Source organism: Macaca fascicularis, chromosome 19 (genome assembly GCF_037993035.2).
Source record: "Macaca fascicularis isolate 582-1 chromosome 19, T2T-MFA8v1.1".
Classification (NCBI taxonomy): Eukaryota; Metazoa; Chordata; class Mammalia; order Primates; family Cercopithecidae; genus Macaca; species Macaca fascicularis.
The window spans coordinates 45,130,795-45,155,843 of record NC_088393.1 but is presented as its reverse complement, the minus strand read 5'-3'; the positions used below and the strand labels follow the sequence as shown (position 1 = coordinate 45,155,843).

Genomic DNA, 25,049 nt, shown 5'->3' with positions numbered 1-25,049 from the left:
TGTAATCCCAGCTACTCAGGAGGCTAAGGTGGAAAAATCGCTTGAATCCAGGAGGTGGAGGTTGCAGTGAGCCAAGATCGCTCCACTGCACTCCAGCCTGGGTGACAGAGCAAGACTCTGTCTCAAAAAAATGAAAAACAAAAAAATCAAAAAAAAAACAAACAATACTAACACTCACACCTGCCAGCTTCCTCCACGCCAGGCGAGCCCAGTGAGGCCTGCTGCCTCCCTGCCCGCCTAGGGGGACACCCACACTGGCAGAGCTCTGGGAAGCACCTGGCACAGAGGGAGGGCTCAGGATGTTTGGGGCAATGCTGTCCCACGGAACCCTCACCGTGCAACTGTGCTTCCAAGGTTAAGTGCAATTATTACCTTCACTCTACAGATGAGGAAACTGAGGTCAAGAGAGGCAAAGCCACCTGTCCAAGATCACGAAACTAGCAAATGGCATAATATCATGCTCGTTCCTCCTACAGCCTCCTTTAGCAGGGGAGGAGGGGAAGGTGGTGATGGCCTCAGGCACCGGCCTAACACTTCACTTCTCTAAGATTTGTCTCCTGATCTGGGCTTCCGTTTTCTAGAAGAGCAAACCGACTCTTGGTGAGGTGTGGGGCAGAGCAATTGACTGAGCCATCTCGGGGCCTTCTCACTCCCAGCCGATGAAAACTCACCCCCAAGGGCAGTGGCAGTCCATTCCCCAGGGAGCTGTGACACCTGTGAACATCACCCATCCACCCACCTAACTACTGCTCATGAAACATTTTGATCCTATACATCATATACAAATATATTTTTTCTTTCTTTTTTTTTTTCTTTTTTTGAGATAAAGTTTTGCTCTTGTTGCCCAGGCTGGAGTACAGTGGTGTGATCTCAGCTCACTGCAACCTCTGCCTCCAAAGTTCAAGCGATTCTCCTGCCTCAGCTTCCCAAGTAGCTGGGATTACAGATATGTGTCACCACACCCGGCTAATTTTTTGTATTTTTAGTAGAGATGAGGTTTCACCATGTTGGCCAGGCTGGTCTCGAACTCTTGACCTCGTGATCCACCTGCCTTGGCCTCCCATAGTGCTGGGATGATAGCTGTGAGCCACTGTGTCCGGCCTAATTATTTATTTTTTTGAGACAGTGTCGCTCTGTCACCCAGGCTAGAGTGCAGTGGTGCAATCTCGGCTCACTGCAACCTCCACCTTCTGGGTTCAAGTAATTCTCCTGCCTCAGCCTCCTGATCAGCTGGGACTACAGGCACACGCCACCATACCACCATACCCGGCTAATTTTTGTGTTTTTTAGTAGAGACAGGGTTTCACTATATTGGCCAGTCTGGTCTCGAGCTCCTAACCTCATGATCTGCCTGCCTCAGCCTCCCAAAGTGTTGGGATTATAGGCGTGAGCCACCGCGTCCAGCCTATTTATTTATTTTTGAGATGGGGTCTTGCTCTGTTGCCCAGGGTGGAGTGTAGTGGCATGATTTTAGCTCGCTGCAGTCTCAAACTCCCAGGTTCAAGCAATCCTCCCGCCTCAGCCTCCCAAACCTGGTGGCATGAGCCACCATGCTTGACTCTGTTTTTCTTTAGAGTTCCACTATATAAGAGCATACCCCCAAACAATATATGGCTGGTGGATTTTTTTTTTTTCCAGAGACAGGGTCTTGCTTTATTGCCCAGGCTGGTCTTGAATACCTGGCCTCAAGCAATCATCCTGCGTTGGCCTCCAAAAGTGTTGGGATTACAGGTGTGAGTCATCCTGCTGAGCCTGCTGGTTTTTGCCAGATTTTTGTTTGCTAGTTTTGGCTCATATGTGTAGTTCCAGCACTTTTGGGGGCCAAGAATCCCTGGAGGCCTTGTGTTTGAGACCAGTCTGGGTAACACAGCAAGACCTTGTCTCCATAAAAAAGGATAATTGGCCCGCACGGTGGCTCACACCTGTAATCTCAGCACTTTGGGAGGCTGAGGCAGGCAGATCACGAGATCAGCAGTTTGAGACCAGCCTGGCCAATATGGTGAAACCCCATCTCTACTAAAAATACAAAAACTAGCTGGGCATGGTGGCACACACCTGTAGTCCCAGCTACTTGGGAGGCTGAGGCAGAATAATCCCTTGAACCCAGGAGGCAGAGGTTGCAGTGAGCTGAGATTGGGCCACTGCACTCCAGCCTGGGCAATAGAGGGAGACTCTGTCTCCAAAAAAAAAAAAAAAATATATATATATATATATATATATATAGTTATGTGAAAGGCATCATTCAGGTCCCACTCTTCTGAGGTTTGCTGTCTTTGCACAGCACGAAGCATGCAGCTCTCCTCCACGCTGATGCCCTTGGTGCCAGTTCATCTCCGCTGGGTGAACACACCACAACCTTGCCAGTGTGCACTGGGTGCACCGAGGTGCCGGTGATTAGGGATATTCAGTCCTCTCCTGCCGTGCATGTGTGCATTAGACAGAGTGCATACCTAGGAGTGCAAGAGCTGAGTCACAGAGCAGGGTCTCTTCAAACTGGATTTGAATGTGCTGTACCGTTTTCCAAAGTGGTTGCACATGGCCAGGTGCAGTGGCTCACGCCTATAATCCCAACACTTTGGGAGGCTGAGGTGGGTGGACCACTTGAGGTCAGGAGTTCGAGACCAGTCTGGCCAATATGGTGAAACCCCATCTCTACTAAAAATACAAAAATTACCCAAGTGTGGTGGTGCACACCTGTAGTCACAGCTACTCGGGAGGCTGAGGCAGGAGAATACTGTTTGAACCTGGGAGGTGGAGGTTGCAGTGAGATGAGCTCACACCTCTGCACTCCAGCCTGGGCCACAGAGTGAGATTCTGTCTCAAAAACAACAACAACAACAACAACAAAACAAAAAAAAAAAAAAAAGGAAAAAAGAAAAAAGAAAATGGCTGCACTTATTTGTGCTCCTACAAGTCTGAGAGCTCCACAGCTCCACTGCTCCACGTTCCCACCCTGGCATCCCCAGACCTTTTAAGCTTTGCCCGTTGAGTGGGCGTGCAGTGGTGGCTCACTGTGATCTAACTGGCCCCCCACTTACTCTTGACGTCCAGCTGGGCAGCATACTTGGTGAAGCCCTTCAGGCAGACCTTCTCGCCGATGAGGGAGAGGAACTCCTCGAAGGCGGGGCCAGCCTCCTCGTTGTTGTACATCTCCTCCTCGGAGCTCTGGCCGGCCTTGCAATAGAGGATGCCCACCTTGTGCTTCCGGCAGAGCTGCAGAGGCAAGAGTGGCTTTGTGGAGGCAGGCCAGGCAGAGATGGCAGAGGGAAGGGAGCAAGGGGTATGTCTGAGGCCTTCAGCCCTGGGAGCTGCTGGGACCACTCGAGAACCCAGAGCCACAGCCAGACAGGGAGGAAAACAGTGTTGGGGCATGGCGGCATGTCCCAGTTGTCCCTTTCCCTCTCTCCCCTCCCACAGAAGCACAGCGAGGTGTCCAGGCTGCCTCTTCTCGCTATGGCGGGTGGAGGATGGCTGGTGATGCCACGCTTGCATGAAAGAGACTGTTGCCTTGGCCGGCTTCCCACAGTAGGTGGAATGCTTCCCACAGTAGGTGGAATGCTTCCCACAGTAGGTGGACTGGGATGGGCTGAGATTCTGCAAAAGCAAAATCTGGAGGGCTCAAGGCTTATAGTCAATAGCTTTTTTTAGGGAGTGGGCTCCCAACAACCATGTTTGCTTTAGGTATCTCGGATTCCCCTGGTCACTGGTGACTGGGCCACGGTCAGCCACCTGACCTACGCATAGCCCAATTGATGGCTCTCCTGTGACCAGGGTCAGCTTGCTGGGGTCTGCCTGTGGCTGGAATTCTAACAGACTGGGAGCTGTGGGAGAGGCGAGAGAAGCAGAGGGAGCCAGCGTGTGGAGCGGGGAGGAAAGACGCTAACCCCCCACCACAGACACATATACGCAGCACACATGGGGACCTAGCAGCGATCTCACCCCCAGACGATCTCCCTCCTTTAGGAGACCCAGTTACATTCCTGCTCTTGGCACCACTAGAATTTGATTCGAATCCCTCCTTTTGCTGAAACCAGCTTAAGTAGGTTTCTGTTACTTGCAAAGAAAAAAGGATGTGACCAAGATAGAAAAAGGTACCAGGAGTGGGGTTGCAAGCTACTGCCCCTGCAGCGCCCTGACCTCCAGCCCCTGACTCACCCCTTGCTCATCGAGCTTCAGCAGTTGCTCTGTCACCTTGGGGGTGTTGAGGGCCAGCCGCAGGCAGTGGATGTTGAGCTCGGGGATGACGTACTCCAGGGCATCCTTCAAGGGCAAGCCCCGCCCGGTCCCATGCTTGGTGGCTGTGGGCGTGGCATCTTCCAGGATGGAGCCTCGCAGGGTGATGAGCTACTCAAGGGAGAGAAGGGAAGGTTAGGGGGTTCTTGGGACCTAGAAAGGGATGACAGCATACGACAGACATCTTGTGTTGAAAGAGACATGTGTGATGATTGGAAGTTTGTGCTCTAAGGTCAGAAAGTCCTAGGTCTGAGCCAGAACTTGAACCTGTTGCCACCTGGCTGTGTGGTCTTGACCAAGTGACTTTGTATCTCTGAGCCTCAGCTTGCTCTTTTGTGAAATGGGTACAGGATGGTATTGTAACCTTGAAGGGGTGTTGGGAGGGTTAAATGAGACAATAATGTAAACTAACTTCATCTGTTCAACATATATTGGCTGAGTGCCTCCTCTGAGACACTATTCTAGGTGCAATGAACAAAGACCCTTGTCCTTGTGGAGCTGACACTGGAATCGGAGAGAAGTATTATGTAAGGTAGTAGGGAGTATAATGAAGAAAACAGGTCCTACCAAGAGGATGTGGGCTCTTGTCCTTATTACAGTAATACTGTATTATGTACACATTCCTGTAAATGCTTATGTAAAACACCCGCCTGCCTTGAATACTGGCACCACCTTGGATCTTGAACTGTGGCACTGGTTTCCGACCAGTTTCATCAAATTAAAAAAAAAAAAAAAAAAAAGGCTGGGCGCAGTGGCTCATGCCTGTAATCCCAGGACTTTGGGAGGCTGAGGCGGGCAGATCACGAGGTCAGGAGATCGAGACCATCCTGGCTAACAAGGTGAAACCCCGTCTCTACTAAAAATATAAAAAATTAGCCGGGCATGGTGGCCAGTGCCTGTAGTCCCAGCTACTCAGAAGGCTGAGGCAGGAGAATGGCGTGAACCTGGGAGGCAGAGGTTGCAGTGAGCCAAGATCACACCACTGCACTCCCGCCTGAGCAACAGAGCGAGACTCCGTCTCAAAAAAAAAGAAAAGAAAAGAAAAAAAGGGTCAGGTGCAGTGGCTCACACCTGTAATCCCAGCACTTTGGGAGGCCAAGGTGGGCAGATCACTTGAGGTCAGGAGTTTGAGACCACCCTGGCCAACATGGTGAAACCCCATCTCTACTAAAAATACAAAAATTAGTCAGGCATGGTGGCACGTGCCTGTAATCCCAGCTACTTGGGAGGCTGAGGCAGGAGAATCACTTGAACTCGGCAGGCAGAGGTTGCAGGGAGCCAAGATTGCACCACTGTACTCCAGTCTGGGTGACAGAGCAAGACGCAGTCTCAAGAAATAAATAAAAAAGGAAGAAAAACGCCACCAGTGATTCTAATGTGGATGGTCTGGGATGGGGCCAGACATGCATGTTTGTATACATGGCATATTTTTAATCCATCTCAGGTGCTTCTGATGGGCAGCCAGGGATGAAAACCTTTGGACAAAGCCAGTCACAGCCATCTCATTCCCATTCCCCAGATGTTGCTTTCCTAGGTTTTCCTATAGACAACCATGTGACCAATTCCAGGCAATAAGACGTGAGGGGAATTGTGCTTGGTGAGGACTTCTGGTGCAGATTTCTCTCTAATAAAAGGAAAGCCCCATTTGGGAGGCCAAGGCGGGCGGATCACCTGAGGTCAGGAGTTTGAGACCAGCCTGACCAATGTGGTGTAACCCCGTCTCCACTAAATACACAAATATTAGCAGGGTGTGGTGGCGCATGCCTGTAATCCCATTTACTTGGGAGGCTGAGGCAGGAGAATCGCTTGAACCCAGGAGGTGGAGATTGCAGTGAGCTGAGATCACACCATTGTACTCCAGCCTGGCAACAAGAGCCAAACTCTATCTCAAAAAAAAAAACCACAAAGAAACATAGGTGTGAGGCCAAATAAATTATCACAAAGTGAATACCTGCGTAATCACTATCCAAATCAAGAAATGCATTTCTAGCACCCACAGCCCTTTTGTACCCCCTTCTTTTTCCCCAAAGGTAACTATATCCTGATTTTCAACACCATCATTTATCATTTATTTCTATTTTTGAACTTCATGCAGTTTGTATTTTTTTATTCTTTTGTTCTTTTGAAGACAGGGTCTCACTCTGTTGCCCAGGCCGGAATGCAGTGGCACAATCATGGTTCACTGCAGCCTCGACCTCCTGGGCGCAAAAGATCCCCCTGCCTCAGCTTCCTGAGTAGCGGGGACTATAGGCATGTGCCACCATGCCTGGATAATTCTGTATATCTTTTGTAGAGACAGAGTCCCACTATGCTGCCCAGGCTGGTCTGCAACTCCTAGGCTCAAGTGATCCTCCCGCCTCGGCCTCCCGGAGTCCCGGGATTACAGGTGTGAGCTACTGCGTCCAGCCAGGCAGTTTGTATTCTTTTGTTATCTGGCTTCTTTCTCTGAATCCTACATATGTGAGATGCAGCCACGCTGTTGCGAGAGGCTGACGTTTTACTTTGATAGGTTTGGTCCTTTTCACATTGATAAGCACCAGAACTGCTTCCAGTATTTGCCAACTGTGAACAGTGCTGTTAGGAACCCTCACAGAAGCACCTCAGTGCACATGAACACATTTTTTTTTGGTTTTATACCTAGGACAGAAATTGCTGAACCACCAGGCATGCTAATCTTCAATTTTACTGAACTGCCAAATAGTTTTCCAAGTGGTTGTACCAATTTACACCCCACCAGCCCTGTCTGAGCCCCTGCTGCTCCACATCCTCACTAACACCAGCTCGTACCTGTAGCCACAGCATGCTGCTGGCCACCAGGTCATGCCACGCACGGGACCAGCACCACACCAAGAATGCACAAGAAAAATCCCTCCCCAGGGGGCTTGTTACAAGCACCCAAAGTACACTTGGGGCTGTGGTCTAAAGACTAAAGAGGAGGCCAGGTCTGGTGGCTCACGCCTGTAATCCCAGCACTCTGGGAGGTTGAGGCGGGCGGATCACCTGAGGCCAGGAGTTCGAGACCAGCCTGGCCAACGTGGTGAAACCCCATCTCTACTAAAATAGATAAATTAGCCAGACATGATGGCTTATGCCTGTAATCCCAGTTACTTGGGAGGCTGAGGCAGGGGAATCACTTGAACCCAGGAGGCGGAAGTTGCAGTGAGTTGAGATTGTGCCACTGCACTCCAGCCTGGGCGACAGAGTGAGACTCCATCTCAACAACAACAACAACAACAAGACTAAGAAGGATAAGTATTAACTGCAAAAACATGCTTGCCTAAGTCGAAAAACACAGGAGGTGGCAAAAAAAACATGTCATGACTTCGCCTCTAAGCACATAGCCCGCCACCCTTGCCAAATAGCACCTGGGCAAGAGGTATGTGTGGAAGGAATAGAATGATCCCACCTCTGGCCCCGGTAATTAATAACAAACACATCTCTCTCATCACAAGCAGGGTAGTGTTGAAACCGATCACAAAAAGCAATAGTGTCAGGGGCTTTGCCCTGTCAATCTGGGTGGCCCTGGGGTTGTGGGTTTCAGTTAAGGCACCAACAGGATCAGTGTCTTTATATCCCATTGACACTGTCCCACAGTGCCCTCTGCTGGGAATGAGGGACAGCATGGACCAGAAATCATTCTTCCCTGGAGACCGGTGGCTTACAGTCATATTTTGGCTCTGACCACCTCATCAGCGCGCACTACTTGAAAAGCTCTTTCTGCACTGGGGACAGTAAGTGCGACACTGGCAGGTCATGAGTGGCCACCTCACTCTCTACCTGGTCACCCCCACCATCACCTCTCACCTGGACAGCAGCCTCCTCCAGGTCTCCCTGCCCCTGCCCTGTCCCCAGTCCATTCCTTCTACAGCTGCCCGAGTCAGATCACAGCCCTCCTCTGCTCAGAGCCTGAAAACATCTGGCATCAGCTGGTCAAGGGCAACAAATCAAGTAAGCCATGAAAGGCACACAGTGCCATGCGAGCAAGGAGGTTCCAGCTGGTACAGGTTATCCCCACTCACTCCTGACTCAGACGCGCTCCCCGCTTGACTGTGCTGGGCGGTGGGTGTACCCTTCAAGAGCATTTCCTAGGAGGTTACTTAGGAGGTGGTCTGCCTGGATTTGAATTCTAGCTCTAGCTCCTCCCTAGCTGTGTGATTCTGGGCAAGCCACTTAATTTCCCTATTACCTCATTGACAAAATGGGGATAAAAATGCCTGCTCAAGGCATTGAAAGGATTCAAAAAGATCTGTGTATAATGCTTAGCGCTGTATCTTGGGCATAGAGTAAGAGCTCAATGTGTGTTAACCACTATTATCTGTAGATGAGTGTTAAATGTTTATGTACAAAGTCACATGCATAGTTAATAGTTTTAAATTTTTTGTTTCTTTTTTATTTGTTTTTGGAGACGGAGTTTCGCTCTTGTTGCCCAGGCTGGAATGCAATGGTGTGATCTTGGCTCACTGCAACCTCTGCCTCCTGGGTTCAAGTGATTCTCCTGCCTCAGCTTCCCGGGTAGCTGGGATTACAGGTGTGTGCCACCACACCCAGCTAATTTTCGTAGTTTTAGTAAAACCTCCCATCCCATGGTTTTGCCATGTTGACCAGGCTGGTCTCGAACTCCTGACCTCAGGTGATCCACCTGCGTAGGCCTCCCAAAGTGCTGAGATTACAGGCGTGAGCCACCATGCCCGGCAATTCACTTATTTTTAATAGAGACAGGGTCTCGCTATGTTGCCCAGGTTAGTCTCAAACTCCTGGGCTCAAGCAATCTTTCTCCCTCGGCTTTCCAAAGTGCTGGGATTACAGGTGTGAGCCACTGCGCCTAGACGAGTTTTAAATTTTTTAACCTTAAGCAGGAAGCTACATTTTTTTTGCTTTTCCCCCTACTTAACAATATGCTTTGGAGATTGTTCATTTAAACACACACATGGCCAGGTGCAGTGGCTCATGCCTGTAATCTTGGCATTTTGGGAGGCCAAAGGAGGAGGGTTGCCTGAGCCCAGGAGTTCAAGACCAGCCTGGGCAACATAGTGAGATTCTATCTCTAAAAATAAAACAGGCCGGGCGCGGTGGCTCAAGCCTGTAATCCCAGCACTTTGGGAGGCCGAGGCGGGCGGATCACAAGGTCAGGAGATCGAGACCACAGTGAAACCCCGTCTCTACTAAAAATACAAAAAATTAGCCGGGCGCGGTGGCGGGCGCCTGTAGTCCCAGGTACTCAGGAGGCTGAGGCAGGAGAATGGCGGGAACCCGGGAGGCGGAGCTTGCAGTGAGCCGAGATCGCGCCACTGCACTCCAGCCTGGGCAACAGCGTGAGACTCCGTCTCAAAAAAAATAAATAAATAAATAAAAAATAAAAAAAAAATAAAACAAAATTATTAGCCAGGTATGGTGGTGCACGCCTGTGGTGTCAGCTGCTAGGGACGCTGAGGCAGGAGGATCACTTGAGCCCAGGAATTCGAGGCTGCAGTGAGCTATGACTGCACCATTGCACTTCAGCCTGGGGGACAGAGTGAGACCCTGTCTCAAAAAAAAATAAGCAAACACACACAGACACACACACAATCAGATGTACCTACTGAACAAACACTTGCTTTTTTCACTTAATGAAAGCTTTCCTTTTTCTACTTTGCATACTTATGTATTGTCTAAGTTCTTAACAATAAGCGTCTGGTACTTTTTAAATAAAAAAGAAAAATCAATAAAATAAAAATCCAAATCTCTAACCCTATCAGAACTAAAGCCTGTCAAAAACTCATGTGTGCTAGGCCAATGAGAACCACTGGGCCTGGGCGGGGCCACACAGTTCCTGGCTGGTTGCCATTCCCACTCCCTCCTCAGTGTCCTGGGTGAGACAGTGCCAGTGAAGGGGCTTGAGACAGGGCAGCCTGGCCTGGTGCTCGTCCTGTCCAGGCTCTCTGGGTTTTGGATGAGCGGTGCCAAAGCCCAGCTCCAAGTCTGTTCCTGCCTCGGTGGGAAGCCTGACACTGACAATGCTCATATCCCATCTGCTGGGAGATGCGGGTCCACTCGAGACTGTCGCTTGGCAGCCAGGGGCGGCCATCTGGGGCAGGCCTGCTGGCTTGGAAGGCAGCCCAGACCTCTCGCTCTGGCCCCCATGCCCTGGTTTACAGGACCCCAAGGCATGTGTGTGTGAACATGAGAAGGACAGAACCCCATCCGTGAGCTCAATCCATGCTCCCCAGAATGGGCCTCTGACCTCCTGGGAAAGAACGTCCGCTGCGACAGTGGTACTGCTCATAATCATTTTCCGTCAAGTGTCAGGCCCAGCACTGCCTGCTTGATATGTGCAACCTCACCGAGCCCACAACACAGTTCTGCAAGCCAAGAATTTCCAAGAGGGAAACTGAGGCTCCGAGAGGAAATGAGCCATGTGCCCAAGGTTCTAGAACTGCTGAGTGGCCAAACTAGGACTCATATGAGGTCTCCAACCCATGGAGCATGGCTCTGCCTCAGGACCTCTGCACTGGCTGTTCCCTCTGCCTGGAATGCTCTTCTTCCAGTTGTCCGCACGGCTCCCTCTCCCCTTCTCTAGGTTTACTAGAACGTTACCTTCCCAGTGAGGCCTCTCTTGACCTTCCTGTTAAAAATCTAAGCACCTGCCACACTCATCACTCCTCCTTGCTTCGTTCCCCACCTTGTCACTATAGGCAGCACCTACAGCGTAATTTGCTAAGGTGTTTGGTGTCCTGCTCTCTCCTCCTCAAAGACCCACTCCCCTGAATATCTTTGCTGCCTTGTGTGCTATGGTACCCTCCATGCCCAGCATAGAGCTGGGACGGGGGAGCACTGAGCAAACGTCTATGGAATGGATGGATCCCAGGCCTGTGGCTGTGAGACCCAAAGTGTCCCCGTGCTGTCACCTGGGATGGACCAGAGTCCCCCACGGCTAGTTTTGTAGGTGCTGGGGGTAGGAAGTAGATGGGAGCAGGTATACACTGGGAATGGCATCAAGCCAGTTTCAAACTTAGTGAATAGGAAATCACAGCAAAAAAATTATATAACCCAGTATCCATGCACTAAAGTCTCACAACTCTCAGTATGTGTGGCATAGTCTAATATATATATATTTTTTAATTTTTATATTTTAAGTTCTAGGGTACATGTGTATAACGAGCAGGTTTGTTACATAGGTATTACATGTGCCACGTTGGTTTGCTGCACCCATTAACTCATCATTTACATTAGGTATTTCTCCTAATGCTATAGTCTGGTATTTTTTATTTTTTAGAGACAAGGGTCTCACTGTGGTGCCTAGGCCGGTCTTGAACTCCAGGTTTCAAGCAATCCTCCTGTCTTAGCCTCCCGTCCCAAAATGCTGGGATTACAGGTATGAGCCACCATGCCTGCCTATATATTGTATTCTCTTTTTTTTTTTTTTTTGAGACGGAGTCTCACTGTCACCCAGGCTGGAATGCAGTGGCCGGATCTTAGCTCACTGCAAGCTCCACCTCCCGGGTTTACGCCATTCTCCTGCCTCAGCCTCCCGAGTAGCTGGGACTACAGGCGCTCGCCACCACGCCCGGCTAGTTTTTCTGGTATTTTTTTAGTAGAGACGGGGTTTCACTGTGTTAGCCAGGATGGTCTCGATCTCCTGACCTCGTGATCCGCCTGTCTCGGCCTTCCAAAGTGCTGGGATTACAGGCTTGAGCTACCGCGCCCGGCCCTTATTGTATTCTCTTTCTTCTTCTTCTTTTTTTTTTTTTTTTTTTTTGAGACAGAGTCTCACTGTGTCACCCAGCCTGGAGTGCAATGGAGTGATCTTGGCTCACTGCAACTTCCACCTCTCAGGTTCAAGCGATTATCCTGCCTCAGCTTCCTGAGAAGCTGGGATTACAGGCACCTGCTACTACGCCTAGCTAATTTTTTTTGTATTTTTAGTAGAGACGGGGTTTTGCCATTTTGGCCAGTCTGGTCTCAAACTCCTGACCTTGGGTGATCCACCCACCTCAGCCTCCCAAAGTGCTGGGATTACAGACGTAAGCCTCCATGCCTGGCCTATTATATTTTCATTACGAACAAAAACACAAATGCTAGCACTGAGTTGGCTGAGCTCCTAACTCATGAGTGGGTCCAATGTGCAGTCTAAGCTGACTCAGTCAAACCCCAGAGGCAGCCGAGTGTGGTGGCCAGAACACAGGCAGGCACCCTGCCCTGCCACGCCCTGGAGGGTGCTTTGGGCAAGTCCCTTCACCTCTCTGTGCCTGTTCTGTCATCTATAAATGAGGACAAGAGTGTCTTCATCCTAGAATCGTGATGAGATTTAAGTGAGTTAATAGATATAAAAGGTATAGAATATTGCCTGACACACAGTATAAAGGAGATTTGCAGTAATAATAACCTTTGTAATAAATATATATATATATATTATTTTTTTTTTTTTTTGAGATGGAGTCTCGCTCTGTCACCCAGGCTGGAGTGCAGTGGTGCGATCTCGGCTCACTGCAACCTTTACCTCCTGGGTTCAAGAGATTCTCATGCCTCAGCCTCCCGAGCAGCTGAGACTACAAGTGTGCGCTAACATACCCAGCTAATTTTTTGTGTTTTTAGTAGAGACAGGGTTTTACCATATTGGCCAGGCTGGTCTTGAACTCCAGGGCTCAAACGACCCACCTGCCTTGGCCTCCCAAAGTGCAGGGATTACAGGTGTGAGCCACTGTACCCAGCCTATTTATATTTATAAGTATATGACTGTAGGCGTCATTTCACCCAGCAGTTGCCCGTATGTCCTAAAACAGTCGGATGCAGTGTGAGCTGTCACCTCTCATTCTGCTCTGGTGCTCATCTGGCCAGAAAGGTGGGTGGAGGGAGGAGGGGCTGGGGAGACAGAGGCTGGTGACCACCTGTGGTTTGGCACACATGGTTTTGTGGCTGCCTCTTCCCGGCTGCTGCAAAGCCTCCGTGCCATCCCATTCCCCCAACACAGTGGGAAGGTCTTGGTCAGGGGATGGGGCGAGGGCACTCCGAGCTGCATCTGCCAGCCTGGATGAGGTCCAGGACTTGGCTGGCCCCACAAAAGTCCTTGGCAGCCTCAGCCTGCTAGGCTTCCATGTCTGGGCAAAGGCCAGGCCCAAGGGGCTGGGGCAATGCACGCTGAGGGAGACCCATTTTGGAGGGCCTGCCTAGCTGGTGACTGCCCCTTTTCTGAAAGGTCTTCCTTATTTGGGTCTTCTGGACCTCTCTGTCATTTCTGCTTGCCTGGGTCCCCTCTTTTTGCTGAGGATCTGCCCTGCCTCCTTCTCCAGGGAGCTCTGGTGGAACTGTCAATCACAGTGCCTGGCCTTGCCCCTGGACCCAGGGTGGGGGGTAACATGTGCTAGACCTGGCCAGTTTCCTCTACCACCCCGATCACAGCGACTGGCCCAGGGATTGCATTTGTGATCTAAGCAGAGCCAGAGTTCTTCCCAGATAAATCTGTCTAAGTCTTTTTTTTTTTTTTTTTTGAGATGGAGTTTTGTGTTTGTTGCCTAGGCTGGAGTACAATGGTGCAATCTCAGCTCACTGCAACCTCCGCCTCCTGGGTTCAAGCAATTCTCCTGCCTCAGTCTCCTGAGTAGCTGGGATGACAGGCACCTGCCACCACGCCCAGCTAATTTTTGTATTTTTGGTAGAGACGGGGTTTCACCATGTTGGGCAGGCTGGTCTCAAACTCCTGACCTCAGGTGATCCGCCTGCCTTGGCCTCCCAAAGTGCTGGGATTACAGGCATGAACTACTACTGTGTCTGGCCAGTCTGAGCCTTTGGGATGAGAAGGCGTAAAGATGTAGGTTTGAGCAGCCCATCTCCATGTTCTCATGACACAGTGAGAGCTTGTTAGTGGCAGAAGAAAATGACATTCATGATGCAAACAGAGACCTAAAGTAGCAGAGACCTAAAGTAGCAGAGTTCTGGTGACTGCATTTGAGTCTCTAAGTCCAGCTATGCCCGAAGCTTGCCCTACCTCTGGATTTGCAGTTACACGAACCATGAATGCTATTTCTGACTTAAGAAAGTTAGAAGTAGACTTCTGTCACTTACAATTTAGAGTTCTAATAGAGCATGGGTGCCCCAGCAGGACTTCCCCACTAGCTACAGCTGACATTTAATCCAGGGGAAGGCCTCCAGCCAGGATCATGGGCTTCTCCACTCAGAATGGAAAGTGACACATTGGGAGTACCTTGAGCTGATTGGCCCAACAGCAGCGCCTGTGGTTGACAGTCCCCAATTCCTGTCCTGCCTGAGGCTTGTTGCCTTAATTCTTTCCATTATGCAGGACACCTCATGATCCTAAAATGATCCCTTACCTTCCCTTTTATTTCTTATGCTTATTAGAGTTAATCTCTCGCAAACAGGTTTTGTAATGTTGGGTTCTGAAGTCAGACACCCTGGACTGAAATCTTGGTCTGGCCACTGATTCATTGATCCTAGAGAAATCATTTATCTTTCTCTCTCTTTTTTTTTTTTTTTTTTTTTGAGACAGAGTCTCACTCTGTCGCCCAGGCTGGAGTGCAGTGGCATAATTTCAGCTCAGTGCAGCCTCTGCCTCCCAGTTTCAAGCAATTCACCTGGCTCAGCGTCCCCAATAGCTGGGATTATAGGCGCGTGCCACCACGCCTGGCTAATTTGTATTTTTGGTAGAGATGGAGTTTCGCCATGTTGGTCAGGCTGGTCTTGAACTCCTGACCTCATCTGAGCCACCCACCTCGCTTCCCAAAGTGCTGGGATTACAGGTGTGAGCCACTGTGCCCAGCCGGAAGTCACTGAAATTCTGAGTCTTAGTTTCCTCCTCTACAAGATGGAGAGACTAACAGGATTGCTCTCCTGGGGTGGTTGGAAAGATTCCATGCGATGAAGCCAAGGAAGTCTTTGCCCCCAGAACCTAGCTCGAGATGCGAGTGGCTATGATTTCTTTAATAAGAACGAGAGTGATGGGACCTACCTCGCGGGTCCGGAAGATGATCCTGTACTGGTACTGAGGTCCATGCTCCTTGTGGTCTTCCAGCTTCTCCCGCTTAATGCTCACAGCCACTGGCCCCAGTTTCTCATCCACGCCGAAGTAATTGGCATGTTCTAAGAAGGAAGAGCAGGCGAGTTCAGGCTCAGCTGTCTGGGAAGGAGGGGCCCTGATGCCCAGCAGGCCTGCAGATAGGGTGATCAGGCAGGGTCCTGTGCAATCTGTGGGATGCTGGTCACGCAAACCTCATGCCTTGGTCACACACACCCCCAGTGGAGAAACTGTAAGAGGCAAAAGCCCACCTTACTGTACCACCTCTGCCAAGCCACAGAACTTTTCTGAGCCTCAGTGCTCTTGTCTGAGAAAACGGGGCCTTGATGCCACCCACAATTCAGAGAGCTGATGTGAAGGCAAAATGAAGCTACAGATATGAAACGCTTACTACGGTGCATGGCATGTCATCAACCCAGCACCACTGTGATTCATCCCGTGCTTGCAAATTGTTCACTTGGTTTAACTGCTGATTAGCCCTTGTGAAGTTGTTAAGTACGATTCTAGTCTAGAGAGCCTCCTGACATCTGGGCTCTGCCCCTTAAGAGATGTCTGGCCCCAGCCAAGTTGCTAGACAGCATTTTCAGCCATAAAATAAAGTTAAAGGTGGACCCAGCCTTGAGCACTGTGCCAGGCACATAGCACGCACATGATGAGTGTTGGCAATGACCAGCCCCAGTCGTTGGCGCCTGTCAGGGACCACGATAGGGGTCCCCAGGCATCGCCTTTATCTCACCATGGTTCTTTACCTAGGTAACTTCAACACTGCTCTTTTTTCCCTTAGGGTAACAGAGGCTTTAGCCAGCCATGGGGCACGCCTCCTCCTCCCTCCTCTACCCGACAGCTGCCTCCTCTTTTTTTCTAAAACATGCTGCTATCTTATAACCCTTCCAGGCAAACAGTTCTTCCCGATGTATAACCCAAGTATCTCATGCTTGTGTGGGTATCTACCAGCGGTCTGTCTTGACCCAAGTCCATGAAGTTAGCATCACCCACCACCGGAAATTGTACTGGTACGCTGAATGTTTTTAACTGATGGTTCTTGTTCTCATGAGATGCTCTTGGCAAATCAAAGGCTAATCTATTTATTTTTTATTTTTTATTTTTTTTTTGAGACGGAGTCTGGCTCTGTCGCCCAGGCTGGAGTGCAGTGGCCGGATCTCAGCTCACTGCAAGCTCCGCCTCCCGGGTTTACGCCATTCTCCTGCCTCAGCCTCCAGAGTAGCTGGGACTACAGGCGCCCGCCACCTCGCCCGGCTAGTTTTTTGTATTTTTTAGTAGAGACGGGGTTTCACCGTGTTAGCCAGGATGGTCTCGATCTCCTGACCTCGCGATCCGCCCGTCTCGGCCTCCCAAAGTGCTGGGATTACAGGCTTGAGCCACCGTGCCCGGCCTTCAAAGGCTAATCTAAAGGCAAAATATTGTGTGTTAATTAATGGCCCCAATCAGGATAGCATCTGCAGGGGGTTCAACAATCTCCAGCTGATCAGAGAATGGAATAAACATTGTACTCTACAGATCTACAGATCGCAGATACCAGCTTATTCCTGAAGCAGCTACAGGGGTTGTTGCTTTTCCCATCAATGCATATCTAGCTCCTTGCAAATCCTAGCATATCGTAGACACTCAAACACTGACCAATGATTAATTTATTTACTAGTTTTGACAAAGACTCTTTGCTTGGCCAAACTTTAGTCAGGCTTTGGAATATTCTCCTAGGCCCATCTGTGCACCTCCTTGTAAAATCCAGTTTTAACAAAGAACCCTGCCCCCCAACCTTATCCTAATATCTGGACATCCTCAACATCTGATCAAGCTCTTCATCCTCCACCATCCAAAGGTGATGTCGGATCATCCTGGTGTGTCATCAGCGAGATTAGGTTGGTTTAGCCAGAATCTTCCTTACCTCTGACATTTCTTCTTAGTAATTTCTTCCATCCACTGACCCCCACCCTGACTCTTGGCTATAAATCCCCACTTGACCACGCTGTATTCAGAGCTAAGCCCAATCTCTCTTCCCTACTGCCAGACCCCGCCGCAGTGGTCCCTACGCCTACTGTGATGGCTCTGAATAAATTCTTTACTGTGCTTTAACAAATATTATTGAATAGTTTTCTTTTTTGAGACAGGGTCTTGCTCTGTCACTCAGGCTGGAGTGCAGTGGTGCAATCATGGCTCACTGCAACCTCTGCCTCCAGGGCTGAAGCGATCCTCCCAGCTCAGCCTCCACAGCAGTTGGGACTACAGACACGTGCCACCACACCTGGCTAAATTTTTAACCTTTTTTTGAGGTCTCACTATGTTGCCCAGGCTTGTCTTTTAACTCCTAGGGGCAAGTGATCATCCCGCCTCAGCCTCCAAAAGTGCTGGAATTACAGGCGTTCAGGGAGCCCTTGTGCTTGGCCAGGACATTTTTTTCTTGAACAGCTTTCAGTGCTACAAAGAAATTTTTAAAAATAAAATGACTTTTTTTTTTTTAAAGCTGCATGATGAGTACTTCCTACCTGCCTAACACAGAACTAAGTATTTTAATGTATAATCTTACTTGATCTTTATTTGATCCACATTCCTTTCATGTAAGTATTTGTATGTGTAGGTTGAAAAAAATGTGTTCTTTGTTGGTTAGGTACAAAGTTAATATATATACAGTGTAAAATCAAGTTTTCATTAGGTTATTCAAATCCTCTAAATCCTTATTTTTCAGTTATTAGATTCTGTCAATTTCAGAGAGATAATCTGTGCACTTCTCCCGCTATGGTTGTTAATTTTTCCACTTCTCCCCGTAGCGTTTTTGTTTGTTTGTTTGTTTTTTTGTTTTGGTTGGGGGGACAGAGTCTCACTCTGTTGCCCAGGCTGGATTGCAGTGGTGCGATCTCGGCTCACTGAAACCTCTGCCTCCCAGCTTCAAGAGATTCTCCTGCCTCAGCCTCCCAAGTTGCTGGGATAACAGGCACCTGCCACCACACCCAGCTAATTTTTGTATTTTTTAGTGGAGACAGGGTCTCACCATGCTGGCCAGGCTGGTCTTAAACTCCTGACCTCACGTAATCTGCCCACCTCGGGCCTCCCAAAGTGTTGGGATTACAGGCGTGAGCGAATGCGCTCAGCCAGCCTGATCCATTTTTAAAATCTATATACCCCTAAACCAAGTTGCCAGGTATATAAAGGTTCACAACTACCAAAATTTCTTGGCGAATTTTAAGAAACATGAAATGGCCTTCTTACTTCCTCTAAAAAGTGCTTTCAGCCTTTAAATCTATTTCATGTGATATTGATATTGTCTCATTGGCTTTTTCCTTGTAAGCAACTGTCTGGAACTTTTTTTTTTTTTTTTGAGATGGAGTCTCACTCTGTCGCCCAGGCTGGAGTGCAGTGGCACAATCTCGGCTCACTACAAGCTCCGTCTCCTGGGTTCACGCCATTCTCCTGCCTCAGCCTCTCGAGTAGCTGGGACTACAGGCGCTTGCCACCACGCCCGGCTAATTTTTTGTATTTTTAGTAGAGATGGGGTTTCACTGTGTTAGCCAGGATGGTCTCGATCTCCTGATCTCGTGATCTGCCCGCCTCGGCCTCCCTAAGTGCTGGGATTACAATCGTGAGCCACCGTGTCTGGCTTGGAACTTCTTTTTGATCCCTTTCTTTTCAATCTCTGTGTCATTTTGTTTGTGCATGTGATATTGATATAATCATCTTCATTTGCCATGCAGTCTGAAGGGTAAAACGTATCACATGGATCAGCTATGGAACAGATACCCCAAACTGAGGGCTTTCTGACTCCAAGTTGGAACTCCAGAGACTCCAAGTTGAAGCTCCAGTGCCCCATGGGACAACTTAACTGACATTTGTTATGTTTGACAAGGACCTTACTTTAAATATTTTTTAAAAACTAGTTGCTGTGAGCCAGGTGTGGTGGCTCACGCCTATAATCCCAACACATTGGGAGACCGAGGGGGGTGGATCATCTGAGGTCAGGAGTTCGAGACCAGCCTGGCCAACATGAAGAAACCCTGTCTCTACTAAAACTACAAAAATTAGCTGGGTGTGATGGCAAGCATCTGTAATCCCAGTTACTTGGGAGGCTGAGGCAGGAGAATCGCATGAACCTGGGAGGCAGAGGCTGCAGTGAGCTGACATCGCGCCACTACACTCCAGCCTGGGTGACAGAGCGAGACTCTGCCTCAAAAAAAAGAAAGAAAAAGCAACAACAACAACAACAAATCCAGTTGCTGTGGAGTACTAGCTGCTAGCTCCTCTTCTTTTTTTTTTTTTTTAAGAAAAACTCTCTATTCTTGGAAAAGAGAAACTTTGTCTAGCTAAAAATCTACATTTCCCAGCCTCCTTGCACACAGGTGTGGTCACTAAGTGGAAGTGGTTGGATGGGGCTTCTGAGAAAGCTCTTTAACCCATTTATGCTGGAGACTGCAATTTTGTGGATTTTTCCAGGAGTAAAAATTCAGACCCTGGCAATGACCTTGAGCAGTAGGCTATAACTCCCACATGCTTAGTGTTCCAATAATGAAACACTAGGCATAACGGCATAAGGGGGTTGACTTGACAAGAGGTCTGCCTTTTTGTCCTTACCCTTTCCTCTTTTTCTCTGGCTGGAAACACAGATGTGATGCCTGTAACTCCAGCAGCTATCTTGGTGTGGTGCGGCAGGGGATCGTGCCATGCACTAAGGCTGATGTTCCACTGATGCTGAAGACTGACCAAACCAGCCCTGGGCTGCTGAACTCTGGCTTTCTTCACAGGAGAGTCACTTCTATGTTGTTTAAGCCTGTTACTAGCAGTTACAAGCAATTCTGATTTTTTTTTTTTTTTTTTGAGACAGAGTCTCACTCTGTCACCCAGACTGGAGTGCAGTGGCATGATCTCGGCCCACTGCAACATCTGCCTCCTGGGTTCAAGTGATTCTCCTGCCTCAGCCTCTCAAGTATCTGGGATTACAGCCACATGTCACCACGCCTGGCTAATTTTTTTGTATTTTTAGTAGAGACGTGGTTTCACCATGTTGGCCAAGCTGGTCTTGAACTTCTGACCTCAAGTGATCCGCCTGCCTCAGCCTCCCAAAGTGCTGGGATTATAGGCATGAGCCATCATACCCAGCTAATAATTCTGAATCGTTATAGCTGCCACCATTTAAAAATCAGTAAAGTCTATATTTTAAAAAATCTGAGTTTCAGGAGAATCTTGAAAAACTGGAAAGGCTGGTAACACTAGATTTGTCTGCATGTCTTGCATGACAACAGTCAGCTGGCACCGGGCAGGAATGGCCTAGTCTTTGCCTAGTATGCCGTACTCTTGCAGTGTTCTGCTGTCCCCTGAAGCTGCCTGGGTTTATGGTCTCTGCAATACGCTATGCTGTCTCCTGGGAATGCCTCACCAGCACTAATCATGTATGAAGCCCATCTCTCCCTGATGTTAACACCCTCCAAACATCAACGGCTTCGCCTTCAAAGTGGATCCAGAGGCCGGGCGCGGTGGCTCACACCTGTAATCCCAGCACTTTGGGAGGGTGAGGCGGGCAGATCACAGGGTCAGGAGATCAAGACCATCCTGGCCAACATGGTGAAACCCCATCTCCACTAAAAATACAAAAAAAAAATTAGTTGGGTGTGGTGGTGCACACCTGTAGTCCCAGCTCCCTGGGAGGCTGAGGCCCATGAATCGCTTGAACCTGGGAGGTGGAGGTTGCAGTGAGCAGAGATGGCGTCACCGCACTCCTAAATGGATCCAGTAGTGGCTTGCAAGATTCTTCCCCACTTCTGGGCTCCCATCTTAGACATGTCCATCATCTCCTGCCTGGATGACTGCAGCAGCCTCCTGCCTGTTCCCCTGTCCTCTCCCCATCCCTCACAGTCTGCTCCCCACATGCAGCTGGAGGCAGGTCGTGAACACAGGAGTCAGAGGAGGGCCCTGCCCTGCTCAAAGCCATCCTGTGGCTCCATCTCATGCAGGGTACAAATGAGAGTCCTTGCTAGAGTCCCACATGACCTGCCCCTGTCACCCCCTGCGTCAGCTCCATCCACTCTCCCCCATCACTCTGCCCCAGCAACACTGACCTCCTGTCTGTTCCTCCAACATTCCAGGACTTTTTTTTTTTTTGAGATGGAGTTTCGCTCTGTCACTCAAGTTGGAGGCTGGAGTGCAGTGGCGCGATCTTGGTTCACTGCAACCCCCGCCTCTCGGGTTCAAGAGATTCTCCTGTCTCAGCCTCCCGAGTAGCTAGGACTACAGGCATGTGCTACCACACCTGGCTAATTTTTGTATTTTTAGAGGAGGCAGGGTTTTGCCATGTTGGCCAGGCTGGTCTTGAACTCCTGACCTCAAGTGATCCGCCCTCCTCGGCCTCCCAAAGTGTTGGGATTACAGGCGTGAGCCACCGCGCCTGGCAGTTCCAAGACTTACGTATTCGCTGCTCTGTTCTGGGAACAGAGTCTGCAATTTGCACATGGTGCTTTCAGCTCGGTACTCAAACCGCACCTGCCTCCGAGGCCCTCTCTGACCATCCCCTACTGAGATCTGCCCCCACCCCCAACACTCCATTTCCTTCTTCCCCACTTTACTCTTTTCCACTGCATTTAGCACCCTATAATCCCCTGTGTATTTTTCATATTTATCCTGTTCTATTGTTTGTCTTACCCATGAAAACATTAAAAGTGCTGGGAAGACAGAATACTTGTTTCAAGCTGGTTGATACTATACCCCCAGGCTCTAGAGAGTGCCTGGCACTGAGCTGTCCAAGCCCGTACGTGCTGAGTAAATGCAGAGCTGTTGTGTCCTGTAGCTCCAGGTTTATGGAGTGCTGCTGTGTCAGACACAGGGCTGAGGCCCGGGTGGCTCTGCTCACCGGATCCTCACAGCCCTCCAGAAGGGAGGTCTCTGTTCCTGCCACATCCTCAGTGCCACAGCAGTACCTGGCACAGAGTAAATGAATAAGTAGGGGTCTCGGGGACAAGCCGCGGCCCACCCAACCCTCCCACCCACCCGCCATCCGTCACCTTTGCCCACGAAGTAATCCTGGTAGTAGCGGGCGCCCAGGTCCACATGCTCGATGCTGTACTGCCGGGGCCGACTCTGCGTCCTCTGCTGCTCCTTGGGCACTTCCAGCACCGAGATGCTGGCGTTGGTGCGGTAGGCGCTCAGGGAGGGCTCTGCCAGGTGGCCCTCGCCGCTGCTCGGGGAGCCCACGGAAGCCCGGGAGAAGCTCACGTTGCGCTCACACTCGCCCCCAATCTCGTTGCGGAAGTGTGGGCAGCTGAGCAGCAGGTCATTGCTGTTGTCATCGCCGAGGTCCTGCTCCAAGTTCTCCTTGCAGTTTAGGTCCTCGGTGCTGGTGAAGGCCGGGTCCAGGCCTCCGAGGCTGTGGGCCCGCGAGGCCGTGAGGGAGGCCATGGCCGAGGCGGCGGAGGCGGCCGAAGCGCCCGTGGTGGTGTTCCGCCTCTGCGACACCGACACCCTGTTGGCGGCCGCCTCGTTGAGATCGAACAGCATGCTCTGCACGTCGAAGTGGGCGAAGCTCTTCTGACACACCCACGGCCTGCTGGCTTCCGGGGGGCTGCGGCCCTCGTCGGCCTCCCCCGGGGACCGCCCAGCCTCTCCCTCGGGTTTGCTGCTCCTTAGCTTCCGAAAGATGGACGAGTCCACTGAGTCCCCCCCGCTGAGGCCCCGCACAGGTTTCTTTCGGGTCTTCTCCTTCTCCTTCGCGGGCTGCAGCGGCAGGAGGCTGTCCTTGGCGGGCTGCCCGTTGTGGCAGTCCTCCTTGGCTCCGCCTCCGCCCCCCATGAGGTGCGGGCCAGGATCTGCCCGGAGGAGCTCGGTGAGGGCCTGGCAGCCCCGGGCGTCGGGCTGCTCGCTGCGGAACTCGTTGAGGATGTCGAAGAAGCTCTGCTCCGGCATGCCCTGCACATCGATGGACGAGGTGCTCCCATACTCGCGGAAGAGGGGCAGCGCCCCCGTGTGCCGGACCCCGCGCGGCTCCCCCGCGTCCTCCGCGTCACACTCGCTGAGGGTTATCTCGCTGCTGCTGCGGTGCCGAAGAGGGAGGAAGGCCCTGCCGGGGGACCGGGGCCACCCGTCCTGGAACTCCACGTCTTTGGACCTTCTCCTGGAGAGTCGGTGGAAGGCTTTGGACCCTGAGGAAGCTGGGGTGCTGGTGGGGGGCTGTCCGTTCTGTATGCTCCTCATGGAATGGGCCATCTTGGTGGCCTTTGTGCCATCTGTGTCCTGTGAGGGGCTTGGGTTGCTCTGCTCTCTCAGGGCCTCCCGCTTGGGCGGCCAGTCGGCCACCCTTGCACGCACACCCATCTTGGGCATTGCGGGGGTGGTGGGGCTGGGGCGGGTGGTGGCGGTGGCGGTAACCGGGCTGTCACCAAGAGGCTGGGACATGCTGCCATTCTGGGCCCAGAATCCCAAGGGAGCATAGTCCCCTGTGTGTGGCCCAGGGAGGACATCGCCCACCCTGGCCCCACAACTGGCTGCAAGGTCCACACCATCGCTGGGGATGGCCCGATAGGTGGTCATAGTCCACGGGCACTGGAGTGCTGCTGGCCCGGTACGCTGTGGTGTCACTCTATAGGGTTCCCCACCCCTCAGCCATTGTTCAGGGCCGCCAGGCCCAGGATGAAGGATGCTGGGCCCTGAAACCTGACAGGAAGGTTGTGAGCCTGTGGAGTCCAGTTCTCCACCATCGCTGTGCACAGCTGAGCCCGGACAACCTCAGGAGGCAGGTGCTGTCCTGGGGGCTCCAGACCGAGTGGTTCAGCAGTACAGAGCAGGCAGCAGTTGCGGGCGCCGGCCAGCCGGAGGTAGCGAGGAAGTTGTCCCCGCCATGCTGAAATGGGAGAAAAGGAAAATGTGAGCTGCGATAGCCGTGTTACTGCTCCCAGAAAGTGGGACATGTGACTTTTCTTGACAGCCTCACTCATTAAAAGAAACCTTTTTATTATGGAAATTTGCAAACATACTCAAAGGCAGAGAAGAGACTGAGTCACCCATCAGCTCCAACAACCACTAACTAGCTCCTATTCCCATTTCATCTATTCACCCCGCCTTATGACCTTCTTTGTTTCTAACAGAATGTTTTAGAGTAAACCCCAGACATCAGGTCTTTTTTTTTTTTTTTTTTGAGACAGAGTCTCACTCTGTCACCCAGACTCGAGTGCAGTGGCACATGCTTGGCTCACTGCAACCTCCACCTCAAGGGTTCGAATGATTCTCCTACCTCAGCCTCCCAAGTAGCTGGAATTCCAGCATGCGCTACCTTGGCCAGCTAATTTTTTGTATTTTTAGTAGAGAAGGGGTTTCATCATATTGGCCAGACTGGTCTCGAATTCCTGACTTTAGGCAATCCCTGCCCACCTCAGCCTCCCAAAGTGCTAGTATTACAGGTATGAGCCACCATACGCGGCCAGACATCAGGTCATTTTTCACCCATAAATACTTTAGCTTGTATCTCTAGTAGGTAAGGTTTTAAAAAAAAATCACTACAATAACATTATCATACTCATCTAAATTAACAAGAATTCTTTAATGTCATGCAGTACCCTGCCTGCATTACATTTCCCATCATTGTCTCGCAGGTGTCTTCTGTGAGCTGGTTTGTTCGAAATTATCTTCTGCTTATGCAGGTATTTTCTTAAGTCTCCTTTACTCTACAACGGCCACCTTCCTTTATTTTGATGCTCTTTACTTGTTGAAGGAAAGGGGTCACCCGTCCTGTGGATTTCCCCACTTTCAGGATCCCTGTGGTGCCACTTAACATGTTCCTCTGCCCCCTGTATTTCCCGTGAACTGGTGGCTTCACGCAGAG

General features: G+C 50.5%; 1 protein-coding gene across 4 annotated transcripts in view; it reads right to left on the bottom strand.

The window, feature by feature from the left end:
• SIPA1L3 (signal induced proliferation associated 1 like 3) overlaps positions 1-25,049 on the bottom strand; it is a 310,244-nt gene that overhangs the window by 107,407 nt on the left and 177,788 nt on the right. For all 4 annotated transcript variants that reach the window (XM_005589068.4, XM_015441297.3, XM_045380076.2 and 1 more), the window contains exons 3-6: positions 22,240-24,071; positions 15,173-15,303; positions 4,156-4,344; positions 3,039-3,213 (exon numbers count right to left, since the gene is read on the bottom strand). In XM_005589068.4, coding sequence (XP_005589125.3) covers positions 3,039-3,213; positions 4,156-4,344; positions 15,173-15,303; positions 22,240-23,761 — 2,017 coding nt within the window. In that variant the 5' untranslated portion in view covers positions 23,762-24,071. The remainder of the gene's footprint in view (positions 1-3,038; positions 3,214-4,155; positions 4,345-15,172; positions 15,304-22,239; positions 24,072-25,049) is intronic.